This window comes from Phycodurus eques, chromosome 5 (genome assembly GCF_024500275.1).
Source record: "Phycodurus eques isolate BA_2022a chromosome 5, UOR_Pequ_1.1, whole genome shotgun sequence".
NCBI lineage: Eukaryota > Metazoa > Chordata > Actinopteri > Syngnathiformes > Syngnathidae > Phycodurus > Phycodurus eques.
The window spans coordinates 11,675,382-11,699,261 of NC_084529.1; the positions used below are offsets into that span (position 1 = coordinate 11,675,382).

Consider the following 23,880-nt stretch of genomic DNA (forward strand, 5'->3'; position numbering starts at 1 on the left):
AATAAATTGTGTCAGTGTTCATTGTATTCCAGCATTGCAATTCCAAAAGTGAAACTCATATACAGATGGATTCACCACAAGAAAATACTTTTCAGGAGGCCAATTCCAACCTCGTTTCCATAAATTTTTTAATTTTCTTTTGTAATATAATTTATTTTGGGGGGGGGGAGATGGTAAAATGTGCATTTTTGTTAGCTTGTAAGGTAAAACCATCAAAATAATAAAATTATAAAAAAACGTTACTCTGTATTGAATGAGTTTTTTTATGTATTTATTTGAACGACAGAAATACATGGTTTTCTAATTCTAACGTATTATGATGTCCTTGTATGTATATTAAATGTGGTAGGAGCGCATAGTAGTTAAGGTAGTATAAATCATAAGATATTATGTTAATTAAGATTTGGTGCGGCCAACACAACCCGGAGCTCTCAAGACTGTAGAGAAGATCGTGGACTTCAGGAAGTATCCTTTGCCACAGTTGCCCCTCATGCTGTCCGACTCCTGGGAATTACAGTCTCTCAGGACCTCAAGTGGGAGACCAACATCAACTCCATCCCCCAGCAGAGGGTGTACATGTACAGTACTTCGTGTGACTTCTGAGCAAGCATGGCCTGTCACAGGACCCGTTGAGGCAGTTTTACACAGCAGTCCATCGAATCAGTCCTGTGTTCATCCATCACAGTCTGGTTTGGTGCTGCCACAAAAAAGGACACACTCCGACTGCAACGGACAATCAGGACTGCCAGAAAAATCATCGGTAGCCCCCTACCCACCCTTGAGGACTTGCACGCTGCCAGAACTAAGACAAGCGCATGCAAAATCCTCTTGGACCCTCCACATCCTGGTCACCATCTCTTCCAGCTCTTTCCCTCAGGTGGGCGCTACCAAACAATGCAAACAAAAACAAGGAGACATTCCAACAGCTTCCCTCTTGCCATTAACGTCCTAAACCGTTAACTTACAATTCCATTGCAACCTGCTGCCAATTTTGTCTTGTAATTGTTGTCACAACTCTGTCAGGACACTTCTACATTCTTTGTACACTCACTGTAGTAGTCTCGTTATTTGCAAATCTGTTGTTGACCAATACTGACCACTCATGTGCTTAAGAACTACAGTATCTGCACCATTTGCACAATTGTCATTGTTCCAGATTATTCCTCTATTTGTTATTTCAAACCGCTCTAAATTGCTTAAGGACTCTGTGTCATTTGCACAATTGTCATTGTATCAGTATTACCACATTACCGGTAACCTTTCATTGCTCAGTGACTCTTCGTAGTGTTTTTATGTCTCAAAAGTAGTTTTTGGCAAAATGGTTCTGTTGTTGTACTGGAGTGGCTCCAACTACCGGAGACAAATTCCTTGTGTTTTTGACATAGTTGGCAAAATTTACATGATTTTGTTATTACGTATTTGATTTAAAAGAAAGCCTACAATTAACATGCCAAAATAGAAAAATACGTTTGAGACTTATCCCAAGGTTAGGCAAAAAAGTTGAGGGACGGAACACAAAGAGTGAAACCTTAGCTCCTATCGTCAATTTTATTGTTGCTGTTGTTATACATAGTACTGGCATAGAAAGGCACTTCTTACAAAAGAGGAAGCAGCATGCATGCTGTGAATCATTTTACCAGGTTGTCTTATGATGCTGGAAAGTTAACACTTCCAGCTGACTTTAAGGCAACAACTAAGCAAAGACATGTAGACCTTCAAATGTGAGCATGCTTTCTACAATATACAAAACCCTTCACTGACTCACAATGTTCACAACGTGACAAAATGTTCAGTAATTGTCATTTTAAATAAAGATGGCACATATTTGTGCTGCACCCTCCAGGGGTCAACATATTGAGTGGGACAAGCTGTCCTCATGTTAATAATCCTCTGGGTCCTGCCCAGAGACTTACACTATGTTTCACTTTTTCGGAAAGAATCCTGAGCTTTTTCGTGTAAATTACACACGACTGTGTTGTCTCATTAACCTGCATCAACAATACAAGAATCGACACCAAAGCAGACAAAATTAGCACTTGTTGAAGAAGAGCCGCAAAGTCCTTGCATACAGGTTTCACTAGGATCGTAAAAAGGCAACCTAGAGAAAAAAAAACCTCACAGGTCCAGTTCGATGCAATATTAATCATAGTATCATAAATTTATGTTCCAGACAGGCTGCTCTACACAGAAAACAAGCTTGCAGGAATGTGCTCTGTTACAGATGCGTTCTATCGTGACCAACACTATACAATTTAATTGCAAAATGTGACTTCCCCACCAACCCATGCTATGAAATCTATAATAGTACTGTATTGCGTAATAACAATAATAAAAACTTATTGGCCATTTGAGCCTGTAAGGAGATAACAGGTCAAATAAGGATGAGAAGGAAACAGAAAACGAATCAAACAACACAAAACAAAATATTCCCTAAACTGTCAAATGTACAGAAAAGGATGATTTTTTTTACAATAATAATTTTTTGAAGTTGGCCTAACTTGAGCATTAAGTGGAAGGACCCACTATTTACTGCGTAGTTGTTCTCTGGCAGGGGTTTCAAACTCATTTTTGCCGTGGCCACATTGGTGGTACGGTTTCCCTCAGAGGGTCGTTATGACCATGAAACCATATAAATGTTTCATCGCCTGATCATATTATTATGTATACACAACGGAATGATGGATAACTTGTTTTCAAAATCAGATGTCATGGATAATAGTTTGTCCAACTATGGTTGAAAGGGGGTAAAAGGGGCTTGGTAACAAAAAAAACCAACAAACAAAAAAAAAGCTGCAGATTTGAACAAGAATCATGGAAGTTGTCACAAATGATTTGCTTTCGTGGGCCACATAAATTGAAGTGGCGGACTGGATGTGGCCCCCGGGCCTTGAATTTGATACCTGTGTTCTATGGTCTATAAATGTGATATTCCTGATGTGTCTCCTACAAAGGCTATCCGGATTCTGTGAAAAGACCTGATGTTTTACTCTTCTGTTTCCAGCTTCCAGAGGTTTTAATGCCCATTTGTCTGTGATTAATTTGCACTGTTCCACTCAGCTGCTGTCCACTTTGTGTGACCTAACTCCAATGCGAAGATTTAAGAAAAGTCGCGCTATATGGTTGAGCCACTAGCTCAAGTTGAATAGACTGGTGGTGAAGAGGGCTGAACTGTGACAGAGGAAAATATTTGAGGATTTCCAAATTCCCTGCAGGCTCGTCAGTCCCCAGAGTCCTTATGGTCAGAGCGCGGAGTGTACTTCAATCGAAAAGTGCCTGTGAAATAAACAGCACAGACAATTGATCACAAATCTGGACATTACAGTTCTGACTCAAAGGCACTCACACAACTGATAGAAACTACTGGCCGCACGCTTACACAACACTGCATACACGCCTTTGTTTGCCACATTCCATGACACGCACGCACCCAGCTCTTCTGCACGATATGTACATGTGCATATATATTACAATTAGTCACGCAAAACAACAGCCGCACAATATGTCAACACACACCGAGGCGAAGCTAGGATTGGTCCGCGACTGCATGACGTCACGACAGGAAGCAGAGTCTCCGCTATAAAGGACGATGGCCGCAGTCACTCGGGGGCCACTTCGCACGGAGATGTCCGATGTGCGCGTGGCAGACCTCAGCACTGAGCCGTCGCCAACCTCATATCTTGACTCTGTATTTTTTGCTTCAAATAAATTCTTAAAAACTTTTTATCTGGCCTGATCATTGAAGAATCACCTCAACCAGAATAAAAGAACCGGGTCTTAGAGGTCTGTCATTGTAAAACATTTAAAAAAAATATATATATATATATATAAAACTACAATATATTTGTGTATTTATTTCTGTTAACATAATCAACACAGTCAGTAAAACAACTTAACAAAGGAGGTGAGGGGATGCTTTCGGATATAGAAAATCAACACACCCCTGTTCAAATGGCAGGTTTTGGTGGTATACAAAATTCATATCCATTTTTACACTGTTAACCTTTTTTTTCCCGTTTTTGTTCACTATAATAACCTTGGTGGGAGCATTTGTAAAATTCTCCGAAGGACTTAAATAAATGCCCCCCCCCCCCCCCCCCTCCTGCACCAAAAAGGGGACTTTTTTCGTCCAAGGCTGATGCTTGGGCACCACTTGGGGTCTAAGTGTGCACGCAAGAGTGAATGTTGCTTGCTTCAAGTCGTTTATTGACACTCCAGTTGAAGTTTACTAATAAACTGAACAGACATAACAGAAGAATTTCACCTATTGAATGTTCAATGACATCACAGACTTGGTTTCTCTCTTGGTTTTTGTTCACAAAATCCGCTCGCTCAAAGCTAACACACAATGAACGAAAAACACCATTGACAAGCTAACACAAATTAGCATCAAACTTGTGGCTCAGCTCTCAAAATAATGAATATTGATGCACAAATGCTTCAAACTGTGAAAAGCGAGTTATAATATAAATATTTGATTGTGACTACTCCTTTCTTTGTTACTGCAAGTGTATCCCATTGCACGCACCACACTGCCCCTCAGAGGTCAAGACGTGCACAGCAGTTACTTTATGTAGCCCATTGGTTAATAATAAATACCTACTGTTGCTGATTATTGTTCTCTGAGTAATTTCACTTGATCAAGCCTTGTGTAACATTACATATTACAAAATAAGTCAATTATGTATGATTATTATGATTAGGATTATTATCGGACTTATATCGGCATCGGCCAAAACACAATGCTGCAATATCTGTCTCGGATCGCAAGTGAAAAAGTTCGATCGGGACATTCCTAATAAATAAAATTTAGAAAATGAGATAAAATAAGACAAGATTAAAAAAAGAACAAAATACTTATTTGCAGTCAAGAATGTGTGCCAGAAGCAAATGCAGCGGTTGTTGTATAGATTTGATGGTGATTTTAATGTTTCTGCTCCAACATTGGCTTGATTTATTTGGTGATGCGGGTAAACCACCAGACTGGTCCCCAATAATGAACACCCGTTGACTGCATGGTCAAACATGTCCACTGATGCCATGAGCACACATTATTTAACGACTGACTACACGTTAGCACAATGTATCACATAATATGGAAACATTTCTATTTTTAAATTAAATGTTTTAATATTTTCTGTGGTTCTGTGCGATATAACGGCATTGTGGCTTGTGGCGGCCAAGCGTTCATAGACACGTCGCGTTCGGATGCTATAATGTGGGGTCTTATCACTGTGAAGCAGAATTCACAGAGCATTGGGTTGTTGGCCCACTAATAGGGAATGTGAGCTGAAAGGGGACATGGGTGGAAATAAAAAGAGGACATTTTGAGCGGCTGGCCCTGTACTCTTATTCACATGAACATAACACCTGCGAGTATGAATGAAGTGAACTCGCACGTCGAGTAGAATGAGTGGCCGTGCCCCTCCCCTTGGGACTGGTCGGGGCGCTTCGGTCAGGCTTGGGACCTCCCTGGGGCCTGGGTGGTCAGTGGCGTCCCCCGGGTTGGGCCCCCTGGTGGACGGGCTTGCTGACTCGGGCTCACTCTTCCTCGATGTGCCGGCTCAACAAATAATTAATAGGTATAAACTATTAGGTTCGATAGAAACACTATAGACTTTAATTACTTGTGCTAGGATCACTATTGGCGGCACGGTGACCGGCTGGTTAGAGCGACAGCCTCACAGTTCTGAGGACCCGGGTTCAATCCCCGGTCCCGCCTGTGTGGAGTTTGCATGTTCTCCCCGTGCCTGCGTGGGTTTCCTCCCACATCCCAAAAACATGCATTAATTGGAGACTCTAAATTGCCCGTAGGCATGACTGTGAGTGCGAATGGTTGTTTGTTTCTATGTGCCCTGCGATTGGCTGGCAACCAGTTCAGGGTGTACCCCGCCTCCTGCCTGATGACAGCTGGGATAGGCTTCAGCACGCCCGCGACCCTAGTGAGGAGAAGCGACTCAGAAAATGGATGGATGGAGGATCACTATTATTGTTATACTAACATATCAACTCACAGGTGCTTACAGGTGTTCGGACGCGAAAAAAGAATCCCACCGCACCAATTGACAGTAGCGCTGCCTTGCTCATTTTCCTGCATCTTGTCCTGCCCTTTTCTGTCCTCTCTTGGTTAGTTATTGCATGTCCACACCCCGATCTACAAGTAACTGTTGTAATGTTACTTGTGTTCAAATAGCTAGACCACAGATGTCAAACTGGTGGCCCGGGGGCCAGATCCGGCCCACAACATCATTTGATGTGGCCCGCGAAAGCAAATCATGTCGGCTTCATGTTTCTTGTGAAAATACCAAAATTGGTGTCTTTACTTGTATAATGTTGAGATATTGCGAGCATTTTATGTTACCATGTCACCTTTTTGAAATAAATGTAATAGTTGACATTTTTTTATTGGCTTCTGATTTTAAAACTAGTTATCCATGAATTTGTTGTGTATGTCATTATATGAGACAATATTTTATATGGGTTCACAGTCATAACGGCCCTCCGGGGGAAGCCATAACTACAATGTGGCCCGTGACAAAAATGAGTTTGACACCCCTGATCTCTCACCATTGTTCTGCTGTGGTTTTGACCCCTAGTCCCCTTGTCCACTATGTCCCTCTGTCTGTCCCCTGAAACGCTTTTTTGTCCGGCTGCATTTTCAATAAACATCAGAATGAGCAGAGAGGTTATTTCAAACTCTCCTGTTGCACAGCAAAACTGTTCCAGCACAAAAGGCATACAGATCCACCATTCTGCAAGGCCATGCAGCTGAACAGGACCAGTTAAAAAAAAAAAAAAAAAAAAGATAAGCTTGAGAAATTCTAATGACCGGATTTCAGGCCTCTCGGCAGAAAACCGTCTAGGACTCAGGAATTCCTGGACGATTTCAATTCAAATGTGTATGTACAATGTACTGCTGTTGTTGTAGTGGCAGTCATTGTTCATTAGTGTTCATTAGTTCACTCACCTTGCTGAGATGACTCCATGGGTGGTTGCTTGCAGTCCTCTGCTCTGTGTCCATGGCTACCGCAGTTGTAGCAAGAAAGGTTTCCCACTATTCGCTTCTGGATCCCGTTTCCCACAAGGCCAAGAGGCTGGTAGAAGCCAAAGCCCTTTTGCTGGTCATGCGCCCCAGCGCTCTGGCAGTAGAGGGGAGGTGGTGCCATCATCTGGTAGGAAAAGGGCATGGTACCGGTGCCTGTGGTGCTGGATGAGGCCATGAGGGGGCTAAAATGAAGCAGAGGGCCCAGAGTGAAGACGGAGCTTGCTGACACCGGCTGCAGGTAGCCGGATGCAGGACCGTATCCGGGCAAGGTGCCATAAGCCCCACAGTTACCCCGACATCCACACGAGCTGCAAACGCACATGGAGTGGGTGTGGCCTTGATTTTGATCCAATGAAGTGGCAGAAGAGGCGGAGAGGCCTGGAGTAGATTGCTGGGGGTAGTATATGTTACCCGGAACTGTGGCAATAGGGACGGTGCTTGCTATGGAGACAAAGACACTTCCACCACTGGAACTAGCAGATTCTGAGAGGGACTTTATAGAGGAACAGGAGCTGGCAAAAGTAGAATAAGGAGTGGGTGGGTGGGAGTAGTATATGGATGGAGATGAGGATGTAGAGGATGACAGGTGAAAATGGAGAGGTGGTTGGGACACATGGTGGAGGCTGTTGGAGGTGGAGGTCAGGGCACAACTGGTCTCAACCATAAGACCAACCGCAGCCCCTGTAAGACCAAGACAGCCTTCAGAGTCATGGAGGGAGGAGGAGGCGTCCACTTTCAGTTTGAGACTGGGGAGCAGGTTCTCCAGCCTCATGCCCATGCCTACGCCCACCCCAGGACTGAAGCCCGCACTGGTACCGGGCAGGCCCGAAGCCGGCACCTTAGTCCTGTCCTCCACACACAGCGGGGGCGGCCTTGGCTTTCGTGGGGAAGACGGGATACGTGTCTGGTTTGAAACTGGGGAGAGCAGGCTTTGAGGGTAGCTGCCTTGTGGGTGGAAGTGAGAGAGCGTGAAGGGGAGGTGGGAGGAGCAGGACGGATGGATGGCAGCAGCGGTATCCGTTTGGACGGGAAGGACCTGGGCCGTGGGGCGACTGGGGCCTGGGGGGCAGCTGGAATTCAGGATAAAAATGCACGAGCGCTCCTTTTCTTGACCGCCTACTGCATCTGGACCTGACACACCTGAAATACAGAATCAGTGACAGTTTTACAAATGAGGGAACTATGGGGTTATTCATGAAAAGCACAAAATACAGAAGATTAGTAATCATTTTATGGGATGGAAGCAACTCTTTATGAATGCTCTGTTTGCATGCTTTGTGGCGGTCTTTGTGGATGTAGCTGACCCTCTCATCGCTGACATCATGTTGTTCTTTGAACTAAAAAGTAGTTGGGAATAGTCATGTACTTCATTTTGCCTCAATTGCACTAAAAGCAACAAATGCATTTAAAACGGGTATGTGCCAAATAATTAGAATATCGAGGGAAAGTCCATTTAATTCAATATTTTGTTTCAAAAAGTGAAACACACACTGTGAAATATTTCAAGCCTTTATTTGTTTCAATTTTGACGATTATGGCAGAAAGACAAAAAAAATCAATCCAGTATTTCACAAAATTAGAATATCATGACAAATTTCAAGATCGAACCTCCCTGTGTCCCAATCTTGACAGCAAATTAACACAAAACACCTGCAGAGGTTTTCCTTAAATTGTCTCTGTCTGGCTTAGTAGGTGCTGACTTGACGGTTGTGCAGAAAACCATCATTGAGACCCTCCATAATTGCAAAAGAAGCCTAGAGCTGGCCGTCCAGCAAAACTGAGCAATCGGGGGAGAAGAGCCTTGGTGAGAGAGAGAAAGAAGAACCCAAAGATCACTGTGGCTGAACTCCAGAGGTGCAGTTGGGAGATGGGACAAAGTTCTACAAAGTCAACCATCACTGCAGCCCTCGGCCAGCCGGGGCTTTATGGCAGAGTGGTCCGACGGAAGGCTCTCCTCAGTGCAAGACATGAAAGCCCGCATAGAATTTGCTAAAAAACACATGAAGGACTCCAAGATGGTGAGAAATAAGATTCTCTGGTCTGATGAGACAAAGATATAACTTTTTGGCCTTAATGCTTACCGGTATGTGTGGAGAAAACCAGACACTGTCACCTGTCCCATACAGTCCCAACAGTGACGCATGGTGGTAGCAGCATCATGCTGTGGGGGTGTTATTCAGCTGCAGGTACAGGACGACTGGTTGCAATCAAAGGACAGACGAATGAGGCCAAGTACAGGGATATGCTGGACGAAAACCTTCCCCAGAGTGCTCAGGACCACAGACTGGGCTGAAGGTTCACCTTCCAACAAGACAATGACCCAAAGCACACAGCTAAAATAACGAAGGAGTGGCTTCAGAACAACTCCGTGAATGCTCTTGAATGGCCCAGCCAGAGCCTTGACTTAAACCCAATTGAGCATCTCTGGAGAGACCTGAAAATGGCTTTCCACCAACGTTCACCGTCCAACCTGACAGAACTAGAGAGGATCTGCAACAGTACAATGATCAAAACACACCAGCAAGTCCACCTCTAAATGGCTGAAGAAAAACAAAATGAAGACTTTAGAGTGTCCTAGTCAAAGTCCTGGCCTGAATCCTATTGCGATGCTGTGACATGACCTGAAAAATGTGGTTCATGCTTGAAAACCCTCCAATGTGGCTGAATTGCAACAATCCTGCAAAGAGGATGGGGCCACAATTCCCCCACAGCGCTGTAAGAGACACATTGCAAGTTATCGCAAACGCTTAATTGCAGTTGTTGCTGGTAACGGTGGCCCAACCAGTTATTAGGTTTTGGGGGCAATAACTTTTTTACACAGGGCCATGTAGGTTTGGATTTTTTTCTCCCTTAATAAAAACTGTCATTTAAAAACTGCATTTTTGTGCTTACTTGTGTTGTCTTTGACTAACATTAACAAATCATTTGACTAACATTAACAAATTGTTTGATAATGGGAAACATTTAAGTGTGACAAACATGCAAAACAATAAGTTAATCATGAAGGGAGTAAACTCTTTTACACCACTGTATTGGGACGTGCCGCCATTATTGCTTGCAATATAAATTATAACTTGCTTGTCATCCTCCAGTTAAAGATAACTTTCGTATGTGGGCCGTGACATATTTTTTTGGCATTGGTCAATTGGAGGCCTTTCTCAATGCAAATGAGGCAAAACGTGCGCAAGCCGGGCAGTTTAGAAGAAGTGGGATGTATCAACACATATTACTGGTGTGCGTACGACAAGTGTCCGCACGTTTGATAAATACCTTTTTTTTTGTTTTGTTTTTTAAAAAAAAATTGTATTTTTATTTTTTGGTACTTACACACATTCTAAATTTCAGTCTTACGAACAAATTTAGAACATGTTCTACACACTCTTTAATAAATGAGGGCCCTGGGCTTTAAATTGTGAACATTTGTAAAATTTGAACTTATAGCAATTGATCATGTCAAACTGTAATGTTAAGAGGAAATATGATGAAAAATTTACTTTTTCATGTTTGTATACAAAAGTCTGTGGACTGTGGAGTGCCCGACCACCCAACTGAAATTGAAAAACAAAGTAAATCTTTACTTATCTACCTGTTTCTAAAAATGCTTATGTGAATGAACCATTCTACACTTCTGCCCCACTGGTGGTGCAAACCAGCTGGGCTAATTAACAACCACACCGAACTACGAGTGGCTATTGCGATGTGTGCTTGCTGTGTTCACTAATGCTATTGTGTTGGGTTCATTTCTGGGGGCATCATTTGTTTATCCATGTTCATGACAACAGATAATAATCATGCATCTGAAAAGGATTTGACAGATGTGACAAAAATATCCATTCACAAAGAGGTCAATGTTTCATTAAGCTTCTCTTTCTCTCTAGTGATGACCTCTCTGCAATTGTTCTGTGGTACAGAGAGGCAACTTACGCCTGTAAATATCTCTGCTCCTGTCCAGAGTGGAGTCACAGCAGAGGGGTGTTCGGGGGGAACAAGAAGAGCTGGAGTAGTCTGAGGATGAGCTGCTGTCTGTGTGGACGGGGTGATGGTGCAGCACAGTGTCCACCTCCACCCGCAGCTCTACTGAGTACATCAACACATTTGTGACTTCCTTTTGGTTAAGACTGCTTGATACAAAGGATCAGTCATACACTGATCTTCCCAGGAGCAGAGAGGGAACAAGCTTATTGCTCTTTTTGTTTATTTGCACCTGCCTTTTCTCAGACCCACTCCATATTTTGGATGTAGCTGTATTGTTACCTGCAGAGGAGGTGTGGGTTGAAGGTCCCATATGACTGGAAGGCGTAACTCTAGCAATACCACTACAGGTCCGTTTCTCCATCTTCGTCTCTCTGCTGATTAAGACAAAAAACTAAACTGAATAAGACAAATCAAAAATAAGTGTTTAATTACTTGATCACAGACCTTTGCCAAGGCTGAAAAATCAAACTTTGACTCATCACCAAATTACACACCAACAAGTGTACAATCTTCCAAACCACACAAAATTTAGGTTTCCTTCGCCCTTTTCCTCACCCATACATAAAGGAATTTATTTTTTATTTTTGTGTCATCCTGCTCATTAACAAACATGAATGAAAGCGACCTAATTTGTGGAGAAAATAGACTGCATGTGGCAGAAAATCACCCCCAGAGGGAGACAATGCACATAGCAAGCTCCTGCAGCGTCCTCACCCCTCTTGTCACTACATCTGAAGGATGTCTCGTTCAAGCATGAACATGTACACGCACACACACATACACACAAATGCCTGCCAAATGGAAACGGTGAAAATGGAAAACATGATCAAAAGATAAGGACTGCAGGGATCTGTATGTCTGTGTGTGTGTGCATGTGTGTCTGTATGTGCGTGTACCTCCGTTTACCGTATGTTTGGCCGTGCTTGTCCGAGTGATAATATATGCACAGAGACACATTTGTTGCATGTGTACTTGTTTTTGCATTTCTTTCCCTTGATTACCTCTAATAGTAAATCTTATCTCTTGAGCCCACTCACAGTTAGTAAACCATTGATGTGTTATGTGTTCTGCTGAGCTCACAGTAATGTAATAAACATCCCTTTCATTTGCACACAGCTTTAACTACAGTCGCAAGGGATGCTTTGATAGTATTGAAAGTTCATTACTTAACATTGTTGACAATAGACTAGACCAGACTGATAGACCAAAACTGCTGCTTACAGTGGGACTAAAACAAAAAGTTCCATTAGAAAAGTGGTTTAATCACAACTACAACTTACTCTGCTGATTTCTGTAGCTCTAGCTGAGTCTTGAGTTTCTTCTTTGCTCCCTGAGTTAAGTCGTACTTGTTTAAGTCGTCCTCTGTCAGTGCTAAAAACTGTAATGAGAAAAGAAACCTCTGACAATTAATTACTCCGACTTATTTTGAATGAAACGAGTAGACTGCACCCACCTCTTCCATTGTCAGCTGTTTGAACACCGGATAATATTTATGTAAGCGAAGCTTGCGCAGCCAGTCCAAGATGCCGTTCTGCTCTGGCGTGATCACCTGGGACTGTGATGGAGACTGTGCATGGGGCTGTTGGGAACGGGACTGAGAGAGTGAATACGAAAGGGACTGAGAATGGGGCGAATGCTGAGGTTGGGTACCGAGGTGACAGCTCGTCTGTAGTTGCAACGAGTGAAACGAGGGCTGCTGGGGCTCCGAATATGTGTGCGGATGAATTGAAGGAGACAGTTTGCTTTGGGGGTGTGGCTGGGAGGATGCATCACCTCTGCCAGCAAGGAAGCCCTGTGTTGGCAAGGCTGGCACCGTGGGCGGGAGGGAGGACAGCTGGGGAGTGTGTTGTGGCGGAAGGAGAGAGGAAAGGTGAGGGGAGCAGCGGGTCATGGGAGAATTGTGAGTGCTGACAACAGGATGGACACTGGCCACTCTGTACACCGCCCTGAAAGAAGAAATGCTGTCACAGGACAGAAATGCTGTACATTGCAGTCATGATTGATGACAAAATCTTACCTGCTGGCTCCTCTGTACTGCAACATACAGCCAGCTGAGCTTGCTGAGTGACAGACAACAAGGGAAATATCATAAACACGCTGCAGTTTATTGTAAACTGAAATTGTATTCATGTCATTCTTCCTATTTATATTTTATTTGGGTTATTGAGATTATGTCATACAAAAAGTAGCTGGCTAACAATTTGGGAATTTTGAGCATTTTCCGGCGGCACGGTGGACGACTGGTTAGAGCGTCAGCCTCACAGTTCTGAGGACCTGGGTTCAATCCCCGGCCCCGCCTGTGTGGAGTTTGCATGTTCTCCCCGTGCCTGCGTGGGTTTTCTCCGGGCACTCCGGTTTCCTCCCACATCCCAAAAACATGCATTAATTGACAACTCTAAATTGCCCGTAGGTGTGACTGTGAGTGCGAATGGTTGTTGGTTTGTATGGGCCCTGCGATTGGCTGGCAACCAGTTCAGTGTGTACCCCGCCTCCTGCCCGATGACAGCTGGGATAGGTTCCAGCACGCCCGCGACCCTAGTGAAGAGAAGCGGCTCAGAAAATGGATGGATGGATGGATGGATGAGCATTTTCCTTGGTTTCAATCAAAGTCAGCAAAGGCCCAATTCTCACGTTACTAAAAGATGATCCTGTGTGATTATCTTGTGAGGTGGAACGGTGAATGACTGGTTAGCACATCTGCCTCACAGTTCTGAGGACCGAGGTTCGAATCCCGGCCCCGCCTGTGGGGAGTTTGCATGTTCTTCCCGTGTCTGCGTGGGTTTTCTCCGTGTACTCCGGTTTTCTCCCACATCCCAAAAACATGCATGGTAGGTTGATTGAAGACTCTAAATTGCGCGTAGGTGTGAATGGTTGTTTGTTTATATGTGCCCTGCGATTGGCTGGCGACCGGTTCAGGGTGTACCCCGCCTCTCGCCCGAAGATAGCTGGGATAGGCCCCAGCAGCCCATGACCCTAGTGAGGATAAGCGGTGAAAGAAAATGCATGGATGGATGGGTGATCTTGTGGTGTGGGGTGTCTTAATAGTGATTTTTCTTCCCTGATCTGCTCAGAAAATGGTTGTGGCCCACAACCTGTTACAATCGTAAGCCTGTATTGTTTATGGTCAACACCGAGTTGGGCTGAGCCATGGACTCCGTGATTGCGACTGGAAACGGGATGACAGCCAATTAGGAAGCGTCCTAAATCTCAAGCTCTTGCCGGACATAAATTCAGGAGCAACTGGTTGTGTTGAATGTTGGCGTAACGTATTATTGTACACCACTGTACTATTATGCAAAGTTTGAACATTAGCACTGTGCTTTACTATTAGGAAAACAAAAAAATGCACTTAAATAATGATTTAAATAATTACAAATGTATTGCCCATAAAATTTCGATAAAAGTTGTACCCAAATAAATGTTTTGAATTACAAACCCCAATTTCATTGATGTTGGGACGCTGTGCAAAACAAATAAAAAACAGAATACAATAATTTGCAAATTCTTTCAATTTATATTTAATTGAATACACACCGAAGACAAGATAATGTTCAAACTGATGAACGTTATTGTTTTCTTGCAAATATTTTCTCATTTTGAATTTGCTGCATGTAACACGTTCCCAAAAATCTGGCAAAGTTGAAGAATGCTAAAAAAAACACCTGTTTGGAACATTTCACAGGTGAACAGGTTAATTAGAAACAGCTCAGTGTCATGATTGGGTATAAAAAGAGCATCCTCGAAAGGCTCAGTTGTTCACCACTTTGTATGAACAACTGCGTGAGCAAATAGTCCAACAGTTTAAGAACGTTTCTCAGAGTACCTTTGCAAGGAATTTCGGGCTATCATCATCTACGGTCCATAATATCATTAAATGATTCAGAGAATCTAGAGAAATCTCTGCAGGTAAGCGGCAAGGCCGAAAACCAACTATCCCTCAGGTGGCACTGCACTAAAAACCGGCATCATTGTGTAAAGGATATTACTAGGTGGACTCAGGAACACTTCTGAAAATTGTCAGTTAACACATTTGGTTTCTACATCTACAAAGGCAAGAAGTCTACCATGCAAAGTGAAAGCCATATCTCAACAACACCCAGAAATGCCGCGGGCTTCTCTGGGCCCGAGCTCATCTGGGATGGAGTGAGGTGCGCTGTGGTCTAAAGGGTCCACATTTCAAATTGTTTTTGAAAATAATGGACCTTGAGGAAAAAAGAGGAAAAGGACCAATCCGAATTGTTATCAGCGCAAAGTTCAAAAGCCAGCATCTGTGATGGTATGGGTGTGTGTTCGTGTCCATGGCATGGGTATGTATGTGGAATAGAGCTGTGAAGGCACCATTAATGCTGAAAGGTACATACAGGTTTTGGAGCAACATATGCAGCCATCCAAGTGACGTCTTTTTTAGGGACATGCGTGCTTACAATGCGAAGCCACATTCTGCATGAGATACAACAACATGGCTTCGTGGTAAAAGAGTACGAACGAGTACTAGACTGGCATACCAGCAGTCCAGAGTTTTTCAATTACCCTACCATGTATGTTTTTGGGATGTGGGAGGAAACCCTTGTACCGGGAGTAAACCCACACAGGCATGGGGAGAACCTGCAAACTCCACAGAGGCGAGGTCAGATTTGAACCCGGGTCCTCAGAACTGTGAGACAGATGTGCTAACCAGTCGGCCCCCGTGCCGCAATTTGGAATAATGTCCCATTTTTTAATAAAGGGATGGAAATAAAAAAGGTTTCGTATCCAATTTATCAATTAATTGAAAAAATTATCGACCGATTAGTCGATTATTAAAATAATCGTGAGTTGAAGCTCTAATTCTAATTTGCAGAATTGCACATTGAATATTGCAGTTTGAGGTACATCCTACATCCTACCTCAGCCTGGATTCTATCTCAGATTGTGTTTACACATTAAGGACTACATTCCTGTTTCGTTTTAATTCCTACACAAAAAAATAAGACTGTTTAAGGAGCAAGCTTTCCTTCCTGTTTTTTAGACTTAGCTTGCTTTTGAGACAAATGCTTGGGCTGGCTACGAGTGTGGACTGAATGGGTGGCAACAATGGCGAAATGCTACAACTTTCCCAAATACCACACACTGAGGCCTACACGCTTCCTCTTTCCCTCTCCAAATAAAAACACATTTGTTTTACAGTAGTTCGGAACGCAACCACTGCACCACCAGTGATTCTTTCGCGTACCACAAGAGAAAGCACACGTTTGGTTGTCATTGGCCTATTCTTGTATTTCTTTTTCCAGTACTACTCTTTCTTCTTCTTTGTATTTTGTAGCAGTCGTGATGGCCATGCTGCCTCTCACATGTCAGTCTTTGTACTACAATAGAGTATGTGTGCTGTGTCACTAGTACACAGCATACAGTACTATAAGAGCAGTAAGCACACAAATTTTGTCCTCGCCATGTGTGGAGTTTCTCATATTTTAAAAATGAGACGTCAACAATCTTTATTTGTGTACCCTACTTTAGTTTTTACACATGTAAAGCCATCTGACAAGTAACTTGACAGAGAAGATTACCATAGAACCATGAATTTGACAATAATTCAAACATTTAACATACTCTACTAGAATTTAAATGAAGACTCATTAAAATGTATCATGCAGCAAACTAAAGCAACTTTTTTTGGACAGAATTACAAAGACCTCTTAGAACATGAAATATCTTGTTGAGTACAGGTAACTAGGTAAGAGGTAGATTATGCACCTTGGATCGGATATAATTATGATTAGGGTTCTTGCTCTGACACTGAATAAAAGATCAGTTGAAAATTGACTGTAAATACTGTGCAGGCTAGGGAACGGCAGGACACAGTGCAATTACACTACGCTGATTACTGACACTGACACTTAACTCCCTGTGGTCTGTCTGACTCTCACGCACACACACAGGCACGGACGCACACATGCACTATACTGGAGTTTAAAAATAAACTGTAATGAAGTCACACATTCGTAGAATCACGCGCGCGCACACACACACACACACACACACACACAGACCAACACGAGGTCACCACACTCGGCTTCCCAACACAAACATACCACAATGAATGCCCACACCAGACTAAAATAGATGCTGTCTTCTTCCTCCAACATCTTCAAAACACAAATCAAAAATTTTTCTTGCAGTATCACAACCACCTCCTCAATGGTACAACACACGTGACCATATCCTTTTCATTCTACACTCATCTCTCTCACTTCCAACACTGCATAACAGACAGGAGATTCCATCAAGTATCACTGTCGCCACATCTAAAAATAGGTACCACGTGTTTTGCATCCATTCTTCAGTCTTACATGACTGTGATTGCTGCAAAATGGGAATAGGTAAACTCAAGAAGAAAAAAAAGACTCACTATGGTTGGATGTAAATGTGCAGGTTGGGACGACAGGAGCTGTGGGAGGGGAGGAAGGCATGTCTGGGAGTGAGGAAGAGAGGGGGGAGAGGCATTTAGGTGAGTGAGGCCTGGTGGAGGTGAAGAAGAATTGGACGCTGTGGTGCTGGAGGACATGGCTGGGCAACACTGTCAGACATCTGGGTGCAGGTGGAGAGAGCAGACGATATGCGCCGATAAAGAACACAGATATAGACCAAATAGAAGCACAAATATTTACTTATAAACACTGAATCTACTGTGGGTAGCTCAGTGGAAGAGTTAGTTCTGCTGCCTTGCAGCAAGAAGGTTCTGGGTTTACATTTTGGAGACTGTGTGTTCTTCTCTTTTTGTGTGGATTCCCTCGAGGTACATTGACTTCTTCCCACTGTTTAAAACTTAACTATGTTAGGCTAACTAAAGACAACATTTTCAGTGGATGTGAATGGTTGTGTCTGTATGATTTTTTTTTTTTTAAGGACATTGTTTTCAACTAAAAACTTTTGATTACACAAGGGCTTTTGAATTATGCAGCAGGTAGATAACTAGTAAGCAAATCCACCACACAGTTCTGAGGTTTCGGGTTCGAACCCTAGCTCTGGCCTTCCCATGTGGATTGTGCATAGTCTTTCCTTGCTTGTGTGGATTTTCTCCAGGTACTCCGGTCTCCTCCCACATTCCAAAAACATGCACGGACTCTTCACGAAAGACTCTAATGTGAATGTGACTGTGAATTGTTGCAACATTAATGGACCACAAGGCTGTTCCTGCGTTGGTGCTGTTCAAGACTCAAATTCTTTGAACTCTTCTTACTGCAACTTCACCCATGAAGAAACATTACTTTTTAAATAAGCATATAAACAGGGACTAGGGATGTCCTGATCCAACTTTTTCACTTCCGATTTGATACCGATATTGCAGCCTTGAATTTTGGCCGATACTGATATTGGTCCGATCCAATATCAGCAATAATCATACATTACTTATTTTGTTGTATGGAATGTTAGAAAAGGCTTGATGAAGTGACATTACGTATCTGAAGATTCAATACATGTATTTATTTTGTTATGTGAGTTTAGTTTTACAGTGAACTGAAACTGCAGTGTCAATAAACGACTTTAGGCAAGCAACATTCACTCTTACTCGTTTTTACTATGTTAGCACCTTAGCAACCTGATGTTGTTATCACGTGGGATCTGCATGCCGTTCGGGCGTTGCTGGATAAAAGTGCTGGAGCAGAGCTTGGAATGGACTGCTTGTATAAGAGTGGTAAAATCGTAGATTTTCGATCCAGTCCGATCCGATCCGATACTCGTTTTTTTTTGCTGACATCGGACCGGGACACCCTTAGCAGATACACTTTACAGCTTATGTTCTGCAGATGATTGTTTTGAGAGTGTTTTTGTGTGTCAGCCCTGTGAGTGACTGAAGAAGCCTTAAGGAGAACAAATGGCTGCGCAGAATAATACTAAATCATGTGATTCCGCATATATCCATGCATTCTCTTAACCGCTTATCCTTACTAGGGTTGCGGGTGTGCTGGCACCTATCTCAGCTGACTTTGGGTGAGAGGCGGGGTACAACCTGAACTGGTCGTCAGCCAATCACAGCGCACATATAAAAAAAACAACCGTTCATGGTCAGATTCACACCTACGGACAATTTAGAGTCTCCACCAATTAACTTATGCATGTTTTTGGAATGGAGGAGGAAACCGGAGTACCAGGAGAAAACCCACGCAGGCACGGGCAGAACATGCAAACTTCACACAAGGAGGCCGGATTTGAACCCCAGACTATAGAACTGTGAGGCAGAGGTGTTTACCAGTCGCCCACCATTCCGCCTCAGCAAATACTGTTTGACAGGTAAGAGTGGGGACTAACAGGAAGTGAAATTACATTTATCTTGTCAGACCACTACTGGTTGCTATTGTGCAATATGTACAATCTTGGGTTTTGCATTTTGTCTATTTCTCGCAGTTGGCTACCAACTCCTGGTGGCAGACACTGAACCAATGCAATCAGGACAGTCAAAACTACTGGTGCTATCAATACTGAATGACACAATAAAAACAAACTTTCCCTGGCCTTTGACAAATGTGTCATATTTGGTAGATTTCAATCATCAATGTTGGATATTGAGTTTCATTGTGCTGTTCCTGATTAGATCTGTCATCAGTAAATCATTCTATTTCTTTGATGTTACGATCTTGAATCACACAAAATTGACTTTTGAATCATTACGCTTATATGCCTGCAGGCATACTCCTATCAGCATCTACTTGCAGTGCAAATTCGGAGGTATAAGATGTATGCAAATTTTTTATATCATAAAATCCATAATTCAATGTCTAAACTTTGATGTACAAGTCAGTTATCATCTTCCATAGGACAGAAAGACTTCTTCATGAAACGAACCTGGCATCTGAATCACGAGACTGAGGCAAGAGCTTCTCTATTCGCTCATCAGGGAATGCCTGTGACAACTGAGAGAGAAAAGTAATATGAAATAAAAATGTAACAAAAAAAGTTAAATCATAAGCAGATTACTGATATGAAAATTATATCAACATCTTTCAACAGAGCCGTAGGAAACAACGGCTTGAGTACTAATGCGGATATATTGTCCTCACCTGTGAAAGTAGCTCGGTTACCTCCTGTTGACTTCGGACAACTGATGAGACAAAGCCATCAGACCAGCTAGCCTGAAAAATTAGGTTTAACAAAAACAATCTGTATGATTTATCACTTTTAAATAAGGTTTCAGCAGAAGTGTTAACGTGTGTGGGTTTACCCACCTCAAACATATAATCACTTTTGTCTTCAAACCTGTGAGTCACTCCTCGTAATGCAACTCTCTCAATTGCCACTATAAAAACAGTTAACAGTGAACACATTTTAAGTCTGACCAAGAATGAGATGTTCTCTAGAATAAAGAAAACATTGTCACAATGTTAAATTAGCATGAATCTCACACCGTACAAATGCCATTTTAAGAGGGTGCACTGTTTTATTTCTGTTCCTCCTTAGCCCTGGAGACATTGTGCATTTTTTTTCATGAGGTAAAATAGTTCTTACGTGTCTTAATAACATCTGGCATGCATTTATAATACCCAAAGGACCCCCCTCCCCCGAATATTTTTACAGGTGGCATGGTGGGCGACTGGTTAGAACATCCGCCTCATAGTTCTGAGGACCTGGGTTCAAATCTGGCCTTGCGTGTGTGGAGTTTCCATGTTCTCCCGTGCCTGCGTGGGTTTTCTCTGGGCACTCTGGTTTCTTCCCACATCTCAAAAACATGTATGGTATGTTCATTGAAGAACTCTAAATTGCAAATTGTGAGTAAGAATGGTTGTCTGTTTTTACAGTGGGTATGGAAAGTATTCGGACCCCCTTAAATTTTTAATTCTTTGTTATATTGCAGCCATTTGCTAAAATCATTTACGTTTTTTTTTCCCCTGTAGCCACTTCAGTTTCAATGTAGCATTTTGTTGTTCCCAACTTCGCTGGAATCGTGACTTTTATTTTTGTTTGACTTTTTTTTTCGTTTCGGTCTCCGAAATTGAAAGGCTTGCTGCTTTCCACACTTGTCATGTTCTGCTTTTCACTCACACCTTGTCCTTGTACATAGCTATCCAGCCATTTTTCTTCACATACTGTCCTTGTGCAGGCTGTGTCTATTACAGCTGATCCTAATGCTTCAACCATGAATACTTCACAGTCTGATTCCTTGGAAATCAGACTGTGATCGGGTTACCCACTGACACTCATCGGGTTACCCAATGCACTGATTTTTTACTTTTGTTTTTTATATTTTCCTTCTTGTGAGACAGTCTTTTACCCAATGGTATGTGCTTTGACAAATTCCACACTTCGTTCATCTTCGTGTTTCGTCATCATTTTATCACGTGTGGAGTGTGCAAGACAGCTACCAATTTGATTTAAATAGGACTATTTAAAAGTAACAACAAATGATGTAAAATATATATTTGCACAACTATAGCCAATTTAAATTTATTTTTTTCAACCTGGTTAATGTCATTTTTGCTCCTGAACCTCAGCACAGAGCATAGGCACATCAGGGCTGTAGACATTATCTTAACACATGATTATAAGCTGTCATTTGAGAGGCTATGTCACCAATGTTTGTTTTTAATAGACTTTACACCGATCTGATCGGCCTGATCGGTATCGGCCGATAATTAGCATTTTATGCTGATCGGCCGAGCGGCTTTAATGTCATAACTCCGATGTCATAATAATAATAATGTCATAAAGCCGATCAATTACTCCACGTCTCCATCGTGTACAGTATATTTGAATCCAAAAGCTGGTTTATTTTTAGGCTTGTCGCGTGTCTTTTGACGTAGTACTGTAAATATCTGACAGCCAATAAAGTTATTTTTAAAAAATGACTTTAATTACTTGTGCTAGGATCACTATTGGCGGCACGGTGACCGACTGGTTAGAGCGTCAGCCTCACAGTTCTGAGGATCCGGGTTCAATCCCCGGTCCCGCCTGTGTGGAGTTTGCATGTTCTCCCCGTGCCTGCGTGGGTTTTCTCCGGGCACTCCGGTTTCCTCCCAAATCCCAAAAACATGCATTAATTGGAGACTCTAAATTGCCCGTAGGTGTAACTGTGAGTGCGAATGGTTGTTTGTTTGTATGTGCCCTGCGATTGGCTGGCAACCAGTTCAGGGTGTACCCCGTCTCCTGCCCGATGACAACTGAGATAGGCTCCAGCACACCGCGACCCTAGTGAGGAGAAGCGGCTCAGAAAATGGATGGATGGATGGAACTTGTTGGCAGTGCGGGACAGACAACACGTAATGCCGGATCAGAGTACAAAACAAATTTGGTCTTTCACGATTGCACTATATCAGACTAGTGCAATAAAATCTTGTATTCCGATAACATCGCCTCCTGTTTTTTATGATCACTGGGCTTTATTTTGTCAACTCAAACGCGACTGGATACGCTTGTTACCATGGCCACGACAACAACAATCGATCACATTGTGTGTATTACAAGAACAAAATGGGGAAAGAAACGTGTGGTGGTGGTCACCGCTGCTCGGTTTACGTACTTTTAATACGATACGGCTCGCAAGCAGGCAACAAAACGTAATGTAGCCTAGCAATCTAATGCATTAACGGTTGTCGAATCATGCTCTAAAGTTTCGGTGTGTGTGAAGTAATTTAATTACAATGTAGTAATTTAATTACAGTAAGTTAGCACCCATTATTTCTGTCATGTTGTAATGTTGGTTTGACCTGACTGATTAGATTACATGACCTGACAAGATATTTTTGAAGATACGCAGTATACAGTACACAAGTATATACAGTAAATGAACAAGTCATTTAAATGCTCCATCTTGTGATCGGATCAGTGATCGGTTATCGTTTTTTTAAAACTCGCTGATCGGCCCCAAAAATCCTGATCGTGTAAAGCCTAGTTTTTAATATAGTTCATGTAGCATTCAGCATTAAACATTGTTTTCTTCAGAAACTCTTCTTTCCTTGGATTTATGGAATATAGCTCAATACATCTTGGCGTCATGTTTCGCGGAACGGTTGCTGTGATGCATATTTTGAGAAAAAATATATATATATATTTATTTTAAAGTTACAAGATCACCATGATCTTCATTTTTACAATTACATTTGAAAAATTAACAAACTAAAATAAAACAAATTGGAAAAGAAATAATAAGTATTGTGCGTTTGCCAGAATGCATTGCGCTGGGGGACGTTCATCATTTTCTTCAATATGATTATGTTACCAGTAGTTTTTGAATGTGCATCTTATTAAACTGTTGGGTTATTAATTATGTTGCACTTAGTTTTTAAGAAACCGTGACTGTTGGTTGTGTGCAATATACAATGACGTCCCGGTCAGTTCTGTGGTAAGTTAGTGAAAATTCATCATGGATTTCCTGATGATATGCTAGCGGAGGAAGATGCAAGCTGTCATCTTTTTGAAGCCTTCTACTTCTGTGAAGCAGAAGAACTTCAGTCTCCTATCACAATTTAACAGTGTTACTGCATTACATTTTACAATCACCAGAGAGCCACAGCAGGAAGATGAAAGAGCCATGGGTTGCCGACCCATGCCGAGAGAAAATAAAAACAATTTACCTTGCAATACAGTTTACCCTGTGTATGTGATGCACGGACACATTGCCAAACACAAACAGCTCCCTAGCCCCTGCATTTCTTCACGAAGCAATCAAGTGACACATTTGAGAAACTGATATCTAATGCTAATGCAGAGCTGCCAAACTATAAAAATTTACTTCCACAACAATTTATCCAAATCTGTGTGAATTTCCATATTTTCAAAATGTTGTCAAGAACATTTCCATGTGACAGCCATAATCGTAATCGTTAATCAATTATGGCTCCAGTATTTGTCATTTAGTACATTATACATTTTCCATTTGGAAAATGTTTCCA

The 23,880-nt window shown here is 42.3% G+C and overlaps 1 protein-coding gene across 4 annotated transcripts in view; it reads right to left on the minus strand.

The window, feature by feature from the left end:
• Window positions 1–167: 167 nt before the first annotated feature.
• Window positions 168–23,880, minus strand: part of zcchc14 (zinc finger, CCHC domain containing 14) — a 35,713-nt gene continuing 12,000 nt past the window's right edge. For 2 of the 4 annotated variants that reach the window (XM_061677493.1, XM_061677490.1), the window contains 11 exons: window positions 20,221–20,291; window positions 20,056–20,127; window positions 19,841–19,908; window positions 17,406–17,584; window positions 13,035–13,077; window positions 12,471–12,963; window positions 12,298–12,395; window positions 11,297–11,391; window positions 10,967–11,119; window positions 6,965–8,182; window positions 168–3,273 (listed from right to left, as the gene is read on the minus strand). In XM_061677493.1, coding sequence (XP_061533477.1) covers window positions 3,218–3,273; window positions 6,965–8,182; window positions 10,967–11,119; window positions 11,297–11,391; window positions 12,298–12,395; window positions 12,471–12,963; window positions 13,035–13,077; window positions 17,406–17,584; window positions 19,841–19,908; window positions 20,056–20,127; window positions 20,221–20,291 — 2,546 coding nt within the window. In that variant the 3' untranslated portion in view covers window positions 168–3,217. The remainder of the gene's footprint in view (window positions 3,274–6,964; window positions 8,183–10,966; window positions 11,120–11,296; window positions 11,392–12,297; window positions 12,396–12,470; window positions 12,964–13,034; window positions 13,078–17,405; window positions 17,585–19,840; window positions 19,909–20,055; window positions 20,128–20,220; window positions 20,292–23,880) is intronic. The other 2 variants (XM_061677492.1, XM_061677491.1) reach the window with 2 other exon arrangements.